The following is a 15,141-nucleotide window of genomic DNA, read 5'->3' on the forward strand; positions in this document are numbered from 1 at the left end:
CGTAGAAAAATCGCTTCGCTGGTTGCATGCTCCCTGCTTTTCGAGCGTGGGCTGGAGAGGGGCGTGAGGTGTCGGGCAGGGCCAGTAGCATATGTGATCGCCCAGCGAGGGGTCTGGACCACCCTTACATATGCCTGCGCTTTCAGCATCAGTTGATGGTTGGCGACCATGGGGGAGGTTCCCACTGGCACACGAATGGATGTTGATGTAAAATATCTATTCGCATAAGCTATTCCTACTTTTATATTTATTCATATTATACACTATGGAGGTTATTCTGATTGACCTGAAAAGCTGGGAAATTTGCAGCTTTGGGGGTCATCCAAACGCCTCCTGCACAAACGCCGCCCGTTACATTAATGATGGCATTGAAATAATATCTCTATTTCTATGCAAGCTAATTACCTATAGGGTAACATAGGCTAAATAAAATAAAGTCAGTTTATGAATTCTTCCAGCTTATTCCTGTCAGCACAGTTGTTAAATGAAGATAAGACACTGGGGGAGATTCTCTAAAACAGAAATGCGGTAAAAACTCTGTTATCAGGTTTTTACCGCAATTTCCGTATGCTCTGTGCCCCCTCCGCAGTGTCACCGCTGCGGAGGGAAGCAAAAGCTGGAGATCCCTGCAGAAGCCTATGGGCTTCTTATCGCATCGATGTGTGAGTAATCCAACACGGATCCCTCCCAGCATGCCCTGCGGCCAGCGCCGTGCTCTGCACATACGCAGATGGACTTCCGGGTCACAGACCCGGAAGTCCAGCACCGGCCCCGCATCGCAAGGGACAGCTCTTATCGCAAGAGCTGTCCCTTGCGTTAATGACCGCATATGTTAGAGCATATGCGGTCATTAAGAATGCGGTGGCCGGCGAAGGGGGGAAACAGGGCTGCGGATGTTATAACATCCCGCCCACTGTATGTAAGTCACCCTCTCATAGGGCCTTATTCAGAACTGAGCTCAGTACACATTTGTTTGGAAAAATGGGCAAAACCATGTGCACTGCAGGTGGGGCAGATGTAACATGTGCAGAGAGAGTTAGATTTGGGTGGGGTGTGCTGAAACTGAAATCTAAATTGCAGTGTAAAAATAATGCAGCCAGTATTTACCCTGCACAGAAACAAAATAACTCACCCAAATCTAATGGCCCCCACATACAGCACGATATTCAGGCATTTTCTGAGCGATTCTAACAAATCGCTCAGAAAATGCCTGAAGATGCATGTAAATCGCTGTGTATATAGCCCACACAGCGATTTACATGCGCGCACCCGCCGTTCTGAATCTGTCCAAGATTCAGAATGGACGGGCTGTACAATATAGAGCAGTCGCTCAGAAAGCTCCTGCTCATCTCCCGCATGTGTGGCTGCGGGCAGATGAGCAGGGCCGAGCGACTGCGGACGCCGCAGACCCGCCGCACCCCGCGCCGCAGAACCTGCCGCCGCCACCCCTGACCCCCCTCCCCCACCAGCTGTAGCACCCATCGCCACCCCCACCTCACCTCTCCTCTCGGCGGCAGCGGGGCGGCAGCGGGGCGGCAGCGCGGCGGACATGTTTAAAAAAAATATATATATTTAAATTTCAAAATGGCCGCGGCCAGCCAATCACGGCTCGCCGCGTCATTGCCCCGCCCAGTGGCGTAACGCAAATTTTTGCTCCCCCCCGCCGGGACAATTTCGCGCCCCCCCCCCCCCCCGACAATTTTGCCGCTGCCCCCCGCAGGGGTCCGTTCGGCGCGGAGGTACCTGTATTAATTTCAGGGAGAGCCTGGAGGTCCCTGCGCCTGCGGCGCTGAGTAGGATGTTACCGGCCGGGGTCCCTGCAGTGAAGTGGAAATAACGCGCTATCTCCGCCGGAGATAGCGCGTTATTTCCACTTCACTGCAGGGACCCCGGCCGGCAACATCCTACTCAGCGCCGCAGGCGCAGGGACCTCCAGGCTCTCCCTGCCTGAATACAGGTACCTCCGCGCCGCACGGACCCCCCTGCCAGCTCCCCGCTGCACCCACAAGCAGTGGGGAGCTGGCTGAGAAAAAATAGCGCCCGCAGACACCCGGCGCCTCCCCGCCACCGCGGGGGCTGCGTCCCTATAGTTACGCCAGTGGCCCCGCCCCCTAGAGCTGGCTATATTAGCCAGCTCGAGACGGGGTAGGGGAAGTCAGTCCGACGGCGGAGAAGGAGAGAAGAGCTCCTGAAGTCCTGGGAGGCGCGGCCAATGCAAAAGAGCTTAAAAGGCCGCCGCCCCCAGGTGAAGAACACAGATGAAGAGGCAGAAGCCCTGGGAGGCGGCAGCCATGCAAAAGAGCTTAGGCGGCTGCCGCCCCCAGGTGAAGATGCCGCAGAAGCCCTGGGGGGCTGAGCTCCCCTGGGTGAAAAAAGAAGAATCAGATTAATAAAATATTTTAAAACCAGTGTTTGTGTGTTTTATTTTAATATTTCCTTTACAGGGGGGCTATAGGTACCGGCGGGCCTTTAATGCCCCACATGCTGGTACCTGTGGTTCTCCCAAGTACCAGCATGTGGGGCAGGCTTGCTGGGACCTGTAGTCCTACTGTAAAAGACAATATTACTGTTAAACAAGCTATCAACCCTGCACCCACCGCCCAGGGGTGCAGGGGATAGCCCCGGGCTGCAGCCCTTATTTGGGGGGTCCCCACCTCCCCAAAAACTCCCGGCCTGGGCTGACTAGTTAGGGTGGGTAATGCTTTGGCCACGGGACACCATCAAGCGTGTCCCCTGGCTATGGCATTACACCCCCTGCTAGTGGAGCCTGGTGCTGGTCTCCAAAATACGGGGGACCCCTATTCATTTTGTCCCCCCGTATTTTGGAAACCAGGGCCAGCTCAAGAGCCTGGTGCTGGTCCCCAAAATCCGGGGGACCCCACGCACTTTGTCCTCTGGATTTTGGGAACCAGGACCACTCAAAAAGCCCGGGGCTGGTCATGCCTGGGGGGGGGGACCCCATGCCATTTTTTTATTTTACAAAATGATTGTCTGTATGACTGGACGAGACGCTGGACCCCGGACTTGGTAAGTATTTTTTTTTATGTATGTTCCCACTGTACCACCAATGTTTAAAAGTTTGCATATGGGGGGGGTCGGTCGGTGCAGGGGGAACCACTAGCCACCAATGATTAACTTTTTTTTTGGGGGGGGGGCAATATTAGGGGGAGGTGAAAGAATACTTATTAAAGAGTAATAAGTAATGTTCAGTAATAATAAAATTTTTGTGATGAAGTGCAGTGTTGTACTTCACTTTCTGTGACAGATTTGAAATCTCCCGTGCTGAATCTCCCAATTTGAATCTCTGACACAAATCTCTCTGTATGTGGCTCATTGTCTGAAATGAGCCACAAGAGTGAAATCTCTTGTGCTGAATCTCCCGTTATGTATCTCTGGCACACATCTCTGCGTATGTAGGGCCCTTAACTCTATCTGCACATGTTACATCTGCCCCACCTGCAGTGCACATGGTTTTGCCCATTTTCCAAACAAATTTGTACTGAGCTCAGGTCTGAATGAGGCCCATAGTTACCGTTGTGCAGATGCTCCTCACTGTAACGCACATGTTGCAGAGAAATACCCTCTGTCCCAAGCTACATGTTATAGAGGCATGACATGAATAGGGACATCAGCGCTGCAGGGGGACCCTAACACCACTTTAGTTGAGCTGTTGCCCTAAGTTGTGTTATGTTGGGCAGGTGGCCCTCTTGTGATTTTATTGATTTTATTTGTAATTTCTCCCTGTAAGGTGTACTAGGACTGATACAAATATAAAATATATGCAGTATATTTCATTAGTCTGATGTGAGTGATCTCAGGTTGTTGTGTTTTTGCACTAGCTTCAGTTAAACAAGCCTCAGTACACATACCTATACTGACACAGTAATCATTCTACGTCAGGCAGTATACTGACAATTCAATTCTATGTCAGAAAGGGTTGTAATATAACGTGGTAGGAATATACTATAAATGTATATATTATTGCTTTGGTATACAATATAATCTTTAGAAGAAGTATATTGCATACCTCCCAACAGTCCCGATTTTAGCGGGACAGTCCCGATTATTAGGGCCTGTCCCGCTGTCCCACCCGCGTGCGGCAGTGTCCCGTGGTGTGGGGGGGCTGTTGGGACCCCCCCCTGTCAGCTGCTAAGCAGCGGGGAATAAACGCTGTGCGCATGGGTCATGCCCCCATAGCGGCAAAATGGGGGCGTGGCCTTGCGGGAGAGCCGCGAGTATAAGCCACGCCCCTGAATTAGGCCACACACCCCGAAAATGTCGGCGCGCAGCAGCAGCAGTGTCCCGCCTGCTGGACTCGCAAAGTTGGGAGGTATGATATTGGGTGTTTGTCAAATGAATATAAATGGTGGTAGGACCAGGGCCGGATTTGGGGGTCAGGACGCCCCTAGGCACCACACTGTAGTCCCCCCCCCAGTACCTGGTCAGACCATCCCCGGCACTCAGTCCTGCAGCCAGGCTCAGCGCCTCCACTTGGCCGGTCAGCCTCTTCACCTGCTCCCGCTGCCCTGTAGGTCAGCAACGGAGGAGGAGAGCAGCCCTGCCAGCATGCCTTCAGTTCCAGCTGCCTCTCCAAGCCCCTGAAACTCCCCGGAGCTAGTGACATGTACCGGGTGAGGGTCCTGGCTTCCTGCCGCCCTTAATTTGTGCCACTCCTAGACCCTAGGCTTGATAAGAAGGGAATATACACATACAAATATATATGTTCCCTTAAGCTGATTTAGACTATTTTAGTTTCTAATATATGTTTTTCCCAGTAGACAAAGGTCACTACTAGTCCAGTGATTTTCAACCTTGTCTTAATCCTGGGACAATACATTCATGGTTGAGGTACATGTAGTATAATGTTACAGTCTGAACTTTGCACTGATGAAACAGTGTGCTCAGGAGTTCTGTGGACCATATTGGCCGGGACTCCGTCAGCGTTAGAGAAGCCTCATTCTTGGGTGAAACACTGACTGCAGAAGGAGGGAAACTGACCACTTCCCTTACCAATTGTTTGCCGGTCAGTGATAGTGGCAGAAGGCCGATCCTTGGCCATTAGGGCAGATGGCCCTTTGGTGAATGTTTTATTTATTTTATGCTATTTTTTTCTTGTAAATATTTTTCTGGTCTCTAGATTTTCTCTAGGACCTGTTCTTCTCCCCGCCACCATAGATAGAGGAGGGACAACATTTTGCCATGAGACAGGCCGCCCTCCTGTAAGAAAAAAAAAAATTGAGCCCTTTAACACCAAACTTCTGTTGTCCGTGTCAATCTTTTGGATAAGTGGTATGAATGATGTATGGGTGCATCTGTCTGGGTAAGGTGTATGATTTACTTAATGATTATAATGGTTAGGATTACTGTGCGCTGAAGTCATGGGTTCAATTCCCACCATGGCCCTAACTGTTTTTACAACCACTCCTCACTAACACCACGTTAATACCCAAAACTGTCACTTCCTGTCAATCACTTTGCAGAGGCAACCTTGTGTATGGGTACACATTGGCACCTTGATGCACGCACAATGTGAGCGTAGCACATGCGCAGTCTGCTGATAATCGCTTAGTTCCCTGGAACATCGGCTTTGCATACTTCTCTGAATTAGGCTCTTAAGCTCGGTACACACTGTCTGATATTCGTTAACGAGATGCACAATAACGATGGGAAGGGTTAGACTGCAGGGGAGAGGGTTAGGCTGCAGGGTAGAGGGTTAGGCTGCAGGGGAGAGGGTTAGGGTTAGGCTGCAGGGGGAGAGGGTTAGGGTTAGGCTGCAGGGGTAGAGGGTTAGGCTGCAGGGGAGAGGGATAGGGTTAGGCTGCAGGGGTAGAGGGTTAGGCTGCAGGGGAGAGGGATAGGGTTAGGCTGCAGGGGAGAGGGTTAGGCTGCAGGGGAGAGGCTTATGGCTAGGATGCAGGGGGAGAGGGTTAGGGTTAGGCTGCAGGGGAGAGGGTTAGGGTTAGGCTGCAGGGTAGAGGGTTAGGCTGCAGGGGAGAGGCTTATGGCTAGGATGCAGGGGGAGAGGGTTAGGGTTAGGCTGCAGGGGAGAGGGTTAGGGTTAGGCTGCAGGGGAGAGGGTTAGGGTTAGGCTGCAGGGGATGGTTAGGCTGCAGGGGAGAGGGTTAGGGTTAGGCTGCAGGGGAGAGGATTAGGGTTAGGCTGCAGGGGAGAAGGTTAGGGTTAGACTGCAGGGTAGAGGGTTAGGGTTAGGCTGCAGGGGAGAGGGAGAGGGTTAGGCTGCAGGGGAGAAGGTTAGGGTTAGGCTGCAGGGGAGAGGGTTAGGGTTAGGCTGCAGGGGAGAGGGTTAGGGTTAGGCTGCAGGGGAGAGGGTTAGGGTTAGGCTGCAGGGGAGAGGGTTAGGGTTAGGCTGCAGGGGGAGAGGGTTAGGGTTAGGCTGCAGGGGTAGAGGGTTAGGCTGCAGGGGAGAGGGATAGGGTTAGGCTGCAGGGGTAGAGGGTTAGGCTGCAGGGGAGAGGGATAGGGTTAGGCTGCAGGGGAGAGGGTTAGGCTGCAGGGGAGAGGCTTATGGCTAGGATGCAGGGGGAGAGGGTTAGGGTTAGGCTGCAGGGGAGAGGGTTAGGGTTAGGCTGCAGGGTAGAGGGTTAGGCTGCAGGGGAGAGGCTTATGGCTAGGATGCAGGGGGAGAGGGTTAGGGTTAGGCTGCAGGGGAGAGGGTTAGGGTTAGGCTGCAGGGGAGAGGGTTAGGGTTAGGCTGCAGGGGATGGTTAGGCTGCAGGGGAGAGGGTTAGGGTTAGGCTGCAGGGGAGAGGATTAGGGTTAGGCTGCAGGGGAGAAGGTTAGGGTTAGACTGCAGGGTAGAGGGTTAGGGTTAGGCTGCAGGGGAGAGGGAGAGGGTTAGGCTGCAGGGGAGAAGGTTAGGGTTAGGCTGCAGGGGAGAGGGTTAGGGTTAGGCTGCAGGGGAGAGGGTTAGGGTTAGGCTGCAGGGGAGAGGGTTAGGGTTAGGCTGCAGGGGAGAGGGTTAGGGTTAGGCTGCAGGGGGAGAGGGTTAGGGTTAGGCTGCAGGGGAGAGGGTTAGGGTTAGACTGCAGGGGAGAGGGTTAGACTGCAGGGGAGAGGGTTAGGCTGAAGGGGAGAGGGTTAGGGTTAGGCTGCAGGGGAGGGTTGGGCTGCAGGGGAGAGGGTTAGGGTTAGGCTGCAGGGGAGAGGGTTAGGGTTAGGCTGCAGGGGAGAGGGTTAGGGTTAGACTGCAGGGGAGAGGGTTAGGGTTATGCTGCAGGGGAGAAGGTTAGGGTTAGGCTGCAGGGGAGAGTGTTAGGGTTAGACTGCAGGGGAGAGGGTTAGGGTTAGGCTGCAGGGCAGAGGGTTAGGGTTAGGCTGCAGGGGAGAGGGCTAGGTTTAGGCTGCAGGGGAGAGGGTTAGGGTTAGGCTGCAGGGGAGAGGGTTAGGCTGCAGGGGGAGAGGGTTAGGGTTAGGCTGCAGGGGAGAGGGTTAGGGTTAGACTGCAGGGGAGAGGGTTAGGGTTAGACTGCAGGGGAGAGGGTTAGGCTGCAGGGGAGAGGGTTAGGCTGCAGGGGAGGGTTAGGCTGCAGGGGAGAGGGTTAGGGTTAGGCTGCAGGGGAGGGTTAGGCTGCAGGGGAGAGGGTTAGGGTTAGGCTGCAGGGGATGGTTAGGCTGCAGGGGAGAGGGTTAGGGTTAGGCTGCAGGGGAGAGGATTAGGGTTAGGCTGCAGGGGAGAAGGTTAGGGTTAGACTGCAGGGGAGAGGTTTAGGGTTAGACTGCAGGGTAGAGGGTTAGGGTTAGGCTGCAGGGGAGAGGGAGAGGGTTAGGCTGCAGGGGAGAAGGTTAGGGTTAGGCTGCAGGGGAGAGGGTTAGGGTTAGGCTGCAGGGCAGGGGGTTAGGGTTAGGCTGCAGGGGAGAGGGTTAGGGTTAGGCTGCAGGGGAGAGGGTTAGGCTGCAGGGGAGAGGGTTAGGGTTAGGCTGCAGGGGGAGAGGGTTAGGGTTAGGCTGCAGGGGAGAGGGTTAGACTGCAGGGGAGAGGGTTAGGGTTAGACTGCAGGGGAGAGGGTTAGGCTGCAGGGGAGAGGGTTAGGGTTAGGCTGCAGGGGAGAGGGTTAGGGTTAGGCTGCAGGGGAGAGGGTTAGGGTTAGGCTGCAGGGGAGAGGGTTAGGGTTAGGCTGCAGGGGAGAGGGTTAGGGTTAGACTGCAGGGGAGAGGGTTAGGGTTATGCTGCAGGGGAGAAGGTTAGGGTTAGGCTGCAGGGGAGAGTGTTAGGGTTAGACTGCAGGGGAGAGGGTTAGGGTTAGGCTGCAGGGCAGAGGGTTAGGGTTAGGCTGCAGGGGAGAGGGTTAGGGTTAGGCTGCAGGGGAGAGGGTTAGGGTTAGGCTGCAGTGGGAGAGGGTTAGGGTTAGGCTGCAGGGGAGAGGGTTAGGGTTAGACTGCAGGGGAGAGGGTTAGGGTTAGACTGCAGGGGAGAGGGTTAGGCTGCAGGGGAGGGTTAGGCTGCAGGGGAGAGGGTTAGGGTTAGGCTGCAGGGGAGAGGGTTAGGGTTAGGCTGCAGGGGAGAGGGTTAGGGTTAGACTGCAGGGGAGAGGGTTAGGGTTATGCTGCAGGGGAGAATGTTAGGGTTAGGCTGCAGGGGAGAGTGTTAGGGTTAGACTGCAGGGGAGAGGGTTAGGCTGCAGGGGAGAGGGTTAGGGTTAGACTGCAGGGGAGAGGGTTAGGGTTAGACTGCAGGGGAGAGGGTTAGGGTTAGGCTGCAGGGGGAGAGGGTTAGGGTTAGGCTGCAGGGGAGAGGGTTAGGGTTAAGCTGCAGGGGGAGAGGGTTAGGGTTAGGCATCTGGTAGATAGCATTAGGGTTAGAGCAGGCATGACCAAACTGTTTCCCTCCAGCTGTGGTAAAACTACACATCCCAGCATGCCTTGCCATAGTTTTAGCATCCCCTAACAGCAAAACTGTGGTAAGGCATGATGGGACTTGTAGTTTTACAACAGCTGGAGGGCCATAGTTTGGCCATGCCTGGTTTAGAGGGATCGGGGGAGAGGGTACATATATCTAACAAACCCACGTCAGGATTCTGACCATCGGGATGCCAATGTAAGTATCCCTCCTGTCAGCCATTGTAATTACCCCCAGTCTCTACACCACACGTGGTACTGCTCTCATGATGCTTATGAGTTAGATCTAATCCCCTCCCCTCTCACAACACATGACAGCCAATCAGCATCTTGAATAACAAGTCATTTTATTAATTTTGCAAAGCACCTGATTGGTCAAGTTCACCACTACCTGCGAATACTGTACGTCACTAATAGAGAGTGTGTGTAACAGAGCTCACCGACTATTATCCACATGTAACAATATAACCACGTATCTTGGGGGGTATTCAATGTTAGGGGCACGGCTGTCGAGCTAGCGCGACAGCCGTGCCCCTCTACCGTTCTCGGTCAGCTCGCCCGGAGCTCAGCAGTCGGGATTCAATGTCCCGGCCGCCGAGCGGCGAGAAGGGGGCGTGGCCGCGAGTTGATGACGGAAATAGACGAGCTCCGGACGGGAGCTCGCCTATTTCCGGCTTTTCTCGGCAGAACGAGCCCGACAGCTTGTGATGTCGGGCTCGTTCTGCGGAGAAACCCTGTTCAATGCTGTTGGGGAAGACAGCATTGAATAGGGCCCCGCAGCCATCTCCCCCGTCGGCAGATGACTGCGGGAGGTCGACAAAGATTGAATACCCCCCTTAGTGTACCTGCATCTATATCATCCACCATTCCCGCACAGAGATGACAATTCATCATTACAATGCAGTTATTGGTCCGAGGATTACTGTTATACAGAGACATAATAGGGAGGATCTCAGCTTTATTGTGATGTGAAGAGAACACACTGCATACAACAACATATATGTCTGTATCATTTCCCGTAACCGGATAGGTTACAGCGTTCCGGAGGTATACAGATTCCGTTACTATTCCGGACATGCCCCTTCTTGCACTGACATCCTGGTGGACGGCAATCCAGGGTGCACGCAGAAATTTTATTCCGATTTTCACAAGTTATTGGACAAGCGGAAAGGCACGTGCTATACTCCTCGTTGGGTCCGGCGCAAGATCCTGAATTGAAATAAAGAAAAACAATAATACCCAGTTTGTTGTATCACTGTCTCCTATTGTAAAACATAACGGAAGATGCTGCACTATATAATAAATTGTTAATAATTTTTTTTAATAATAAATGAATCCACAGTGGACTAAAGGCCCCCATACACCAGAATGAGATTGTACCCATTCGTACAATCTCGAGGGGTTGTAAGACAGATTGCATCGTGTGCACCTAATCGTGCAGTGTGTGGTGCCGCGAGTCGAATGGTTGGTCCTCTGATCAGTCGTGATTGGGACCAGATTGTGCTTTTAAGCACATGCAATTGGTAATTTGACGCCTCCTTCCCTTGCAGCCACCTTTCATCGCACTCCTCCTCTCGCCACCACCTTCCCACATGCTTCTCCACCCGCTGCTTTTCCCCTCACTCCTCCACCTTGGAGAATACAGACACTAGAGATCATATTTGACCTTTAGCGGCTTACAAGGAGCACAGCGTTGGGCTCACTGTCAGACACTAGGGGTGAGATTTAATAGGATGAGAGATTCAGAAAGTGAGAGATTTGGTAAGAAATCTCAAGTTTTTTTAAAGCGGCAATCATTTATACTGCAAACCAGTTTGTTTTTGAAGTGCAAATGATTGCCGCTTTAAAAAAACTGGAGAATTCTCACAAAATCTCTCACTTTCTAAATCTCTCATCCTATTAAATCTCACCCTGTAGGTCAAATATGACCTTTAGCATCTGTCTCTTCCATAACAGCTTGGCAATGAGCATTAACCCCTGGCAATGAGCATTAATCCTTGGTAATGAGCATTAACTTTGGGAATGACCATTGACCCCTGACAATGAGTATTAACCCTTGGCAACAAGCATTGACCCCTTGATTGTATACAGCAGAAGGTTTGTTGACAGATTGTGTGCACATTGTGAGTACATTGTGTGTCCGAAAACCATCAATACTGCCAGTGATTTGAAGGAAAATCTGGACACATCATGATTGGAAGCAGGTCTTCCTGATGTATGGCCGGCTTAAGATCTCGCCGACTGTGTACAAAGCCAACGAGTTGCAAAGTGATAAAAAACATTAAGGGTCAGTGCAGGCCATTAAAGGTCAAGTATGTCCTCCACGCACATGTGCTGCCCCATACATGTGCACTCAGGAGGGCAGAGACACTTAATTCCCACCACACCACACAGCAGTCACATCAGCTACAACAACATTTATTACACCCCTGGCACACAGCCGCCTCCCTTACTTTTAGGAGGACATTTCTTGGGAAGAACACAGGCTCCTTCGCTGTTGCGGACATATCCTTGCTTGCACTGACATCTTCCAGGTAGGCGGCATTCCTTGGAGCATTTCAATTTTTGGTTCCGGGTTTCACAGGTAGGTGTGCAACTGGAAGGGCATGGCTGGTACTCCTCATTAGCACCATGACAAGCTTCTAAATTAGAAGAAGACAATGAGTAATAGACCATGACCTGTTATACTCAGGTCGTGGCAACCGCCCTTACTTTTAGGAGGACATTGCTTGGGAAGAACACAGGCTCCTTTGCTGTTACGGACATATCCGGTCTTGCACTGACATTGTCCAGGGAGGCGGCAGACATCAATGCACGATATTCCCTTGTCCCAATTATCACAGGTAGGTGGACAGTTGGAAGGACAACCTTTGAACTCCTCATTAGCACCAGGACAAGGACCTAAATGAGAAGAAGACAATGAGTAATAGACCATGAACTGTTATACTCAGGTCGTGGCAACCGCCCTTACTTTTAGGAGGACATTGCTTGGGAAGAACACAGGCTCCATCGCTGTTACGGACATATCCGGTCTTGCACTGACATTGTCCAGGGGTGCGGCAGACCTCAGTGCACACTATTCCTTTGTCCCAATTATCACAGGTAGGTGGACAGTTGGAAGGACAACCCTTGAACTCCTCATTAGCACCAGGACAAGGACCTAAATGAGAAGAAGACAATGAGTAATAGACCATGAACTGTTATACTCAGATCGTTGCAACTGTGTACAATTGTGGATGGTGCCAGCTCTGTGGAACTGACGGCCGGGAGGGGATCATAGGATATACAGGAGGTGAATAGTCAATAGGTCAACACCAAAAGATCAACATGCACTATGTCGACACTGACAAATGGTCAACATGCTCTATGTCCACAATGATAAAAAGTTGACATGTGCTGCTGTAGGTCGATACTACCAAAGGGTTGACACAAGCAAAAAGGTTGACACATGAAATGGTTGGTGTCAATGTCATCACCAAAACACGTGGACCCCCAATTAGTAGAGCGCCTTGCCCCAGCACACTATTCCCAATCGGAGTCTACGTGAATGTTAAAGCATGAGAAAGTCCCCAAAAAACTGAAAACCTGAGGTCAGCCTTTTAGTGTGTCAAGCATTGCCATGTTGACCTTATGTCAGTGTCGACCTCTTGACTGTTGACCTTTTGGTGTTGACCTATACATTTTTGATTTATCAACCAGATCCCATGAAGGCCAAACACGGCCTCCCTGCACATGTGCTGGCCTAATTGGGTATTAGGGAAGGGCAGAGACCCTTGGAACTCTTGAACACTCATTGCTGGACCCTTTCTTCCCACCAGAATCCACAGCCCGCACTGAATACTGCAGCAATGGTCACACCCCTGGTACACAGCCACCTCCCTTACTTTTATGAGGACATTGCTTGGGAAGAACACAGGCTCCTTCGCTGTTACGGACAAATCCGGTCTTGCACTGACATTGTCCAGGGAGGCGGCAGACTTCAATGCACGATATTCTTTTGTCCCAATTATCACAGGTAGGTGGACAGTTGGAAGGGCAACCCTTGTACTCCTCATTAGCACCACGACAAGCTCCTACAAGAAGAGACATTAGAAGCTCACATATACGCAATGGACTCCGTTACTCAGACAGGAAGACGTGAGACAAGCGGAAAGTAATGAAAAACATTGGGGGGCGGCACATGTTCGGGGGGACGTAAGGATAAACAGGCCCTCTGCACCCATGTTCTGTCCCTCACCTGTGTGCTCAGAAGACCAGAGGACTCCAGAACATATATTATAGTTGACTTCCTCTTACCGCCAGACCCAACAGCAGCCGCATGAGCCACTACTCCAGAGGTAATGGTGACAGTGCTGACTTACAGAAGCGCCCGTAACTGCGTCTGTTGCCATTGCCCATCTGTGACTTTATGCTCGATATCAGCAGTTTGTACTCCGCTGAATAAGGCCCTACAGTACAGTATGTCACATTCAATTAACTGTAACAGTGTCTTCAATATGTGGCCATTTTATCATTAAATACATAAATCAATAATTATTTAAAGAATCCCCCAAAAGCAGGTGCCAGCACTGGTGCTCATAACTGGCGCTGCTATAGACTAAATCAGAAACGAAAATACAGATACAAGTACTGCAGCCAGGGCTGGTGGGTCTGCTGCTGGGGAGTCAACAGTGTCATGTTCCACATAGGCTGAGTTTTCCAGGGGGATTGAGCTATCAAACAAAATGTAGGCAACCCTTACTTATTTACTAAGGCATCTAAAGCAAACAAGCGCTGGTGTTGCCCAGTCTAGGAAACAATAGACAGAATCTGATTGGTTGGTATGTCCGCTCCTCCACTTATCTGTTTTAAAAGCTTTAGTAAAATTATCCCCATTGGGCGGGATGCTCTCACATCCGCCGCCCGTATTCGCCACACATCGCTGGGCTTCGCATTCTTACTAATAGCATATGCTCTAACATATGCAATTAGTAACGGGATGCGCCTCTGGTGTTGGGCTTCTTGGTCTGAGACCTGGGGGTGCCTCTGCGCATGTTCAGAGTGACGGCCCGGCCACGGGGCAACGCTGCAATAAGAAGCATATAGGCTTCTATAGGGAATCGCCAGCAAAATCTGTTGATTCCATCCGCAGCGGTGCCATGACGGAGGGGCATTAGAGCACATGGAAATGCGGTAAAAACTATTTCTGTTTTAGAGTATCCTGCCTACTATCCCCAATGCCTTTCCCTAACACCATTGTAACCCAATTCTAAACCTAACCCCCACCTTAACCCCTCAACCTCACCCTAAAACACAATCAATGCTTTCCCTAACCCTTCACCATGACCCTATTACTTAACCTAACTATTAAACCCAACACTAGTCCTCCTAACCCCTCATCCCAACCCTAAACCATCAACCTATCGCATCACTGAAACCTTAATGCCAACTCTAACCCCTGAACCTAATGCTACTCCTAACCCTAATCCCTCAACCTAACGCTAGTCCTAACCCTAATCCCTCAATTTAACGCTAGTCCTAACCCTAATCCCTCAATTTAACACTAGTCCTAACCCTAATCCCTTAACCTAACACTAGTCCTAAACCTAATACCTCAACCTAAAGCTAGTCCTAAATAAAATGCCTCAACCTAACGCTAGTCCTAAACCTAATCCCTCTATCTATCACTAGTCCTAACTCTCATCCCTCAACCTAATGCTGGTACTAACTCTAATCCCTCAACCTAACGCTAGTCCTAACCCTAATCCCTCAACCTAATGATATTCCTAACCCTAATCCCTCAACCTAATGATAGTCCTATCCTTTTTTTTTTATTTCCATGTATTTTTATTTCAAGTTTTTTTCCATAATACACACATATTACATACATTTCCCTTCGAAACCCATTCATCCCCACTTATCCGTATTACTTGGATCTTCTGATATATGACGTCCTTTTACATCCATAGTATTAGGAGTTTGGCGCCTCAACATGGAATTGGGCTTAGTGTTACCGATTCTCTGTGCCATAATCCCTCTTCCATATTGTGATGCCAGACTCTCCCTAAATTCCACATATCCTACAGTGCAAATTCAGCACTGAGGTGCAACCTATACGTTGCCACAAAACCTACAAACAAAAAAGTGACAATGCAAATTATAATTTGCGTGCATTTTACTGAGCCGGTAACCCACGACCACCATGTACCGCCCTTCCTTCCTCCTATCACATTCTCCACACTTCCCATCTTCAGATCCATTCTCTAAGACCACCACACTTCTAAAACCCAGCAAGTTTACTCTACC

The 15,141-nt window shown here is 50.9% G+C and overlaps 1 protein-coding gene across 2 annotated transcripts in view; it reads right to left on the reverse strand.

Moving 5' to 3' along the window:
- The window catches only part of LOC146042136 (zonadhesin-like), a 38,763-nt gene that overhangs the window by 14,800 nt on the left and 8,822 nt on the right, over positions 1–15,141 (reverse strand). The window contains exons 3-6 of one of the 2 annotated variants that reach the window (XM_083162060.1): positions 12,741–12,929; positions 11,828–12,016; positions 11,310–11,498; positions 9,407–10,065 (exon numbers count right to left, since the gene is read on the reverse strand). In XM_083162060.1, the coding sequence (XP_083018186.1) occupies positions 9,866–10,065; positions 11,310–11,498; positions 11,828–12,016; positions 12,741–12,929 (767 nt within the window). In that variant the 3' untranslated portion in view covers positions 9,407–9,865. Of the gene's footprint in view, positions 1–9,406; positions 10,066–11,309; positions 11,499–11,827; positions 12,017–12,740; positions 12,930–15,141 lie in introns of those variants that run through there. The other variant, XM_083162061.1, reaches the window with a different exon arrangement.

This window comes from Crinia signifera, chromosome 19 (assembly GCF_055691185.1).
Source record: "Crinia signifera chromosome 19, ASM5569118v1, whole genome shotgun sequence".
In the NCBI taxonomy this organism is placed as follows: domain Eukaryota; kingdom Metazoa; phylum Chordata; class Amphibia; order Anura; family Myobatrachidae; genus Crinia; species Crinia signifera.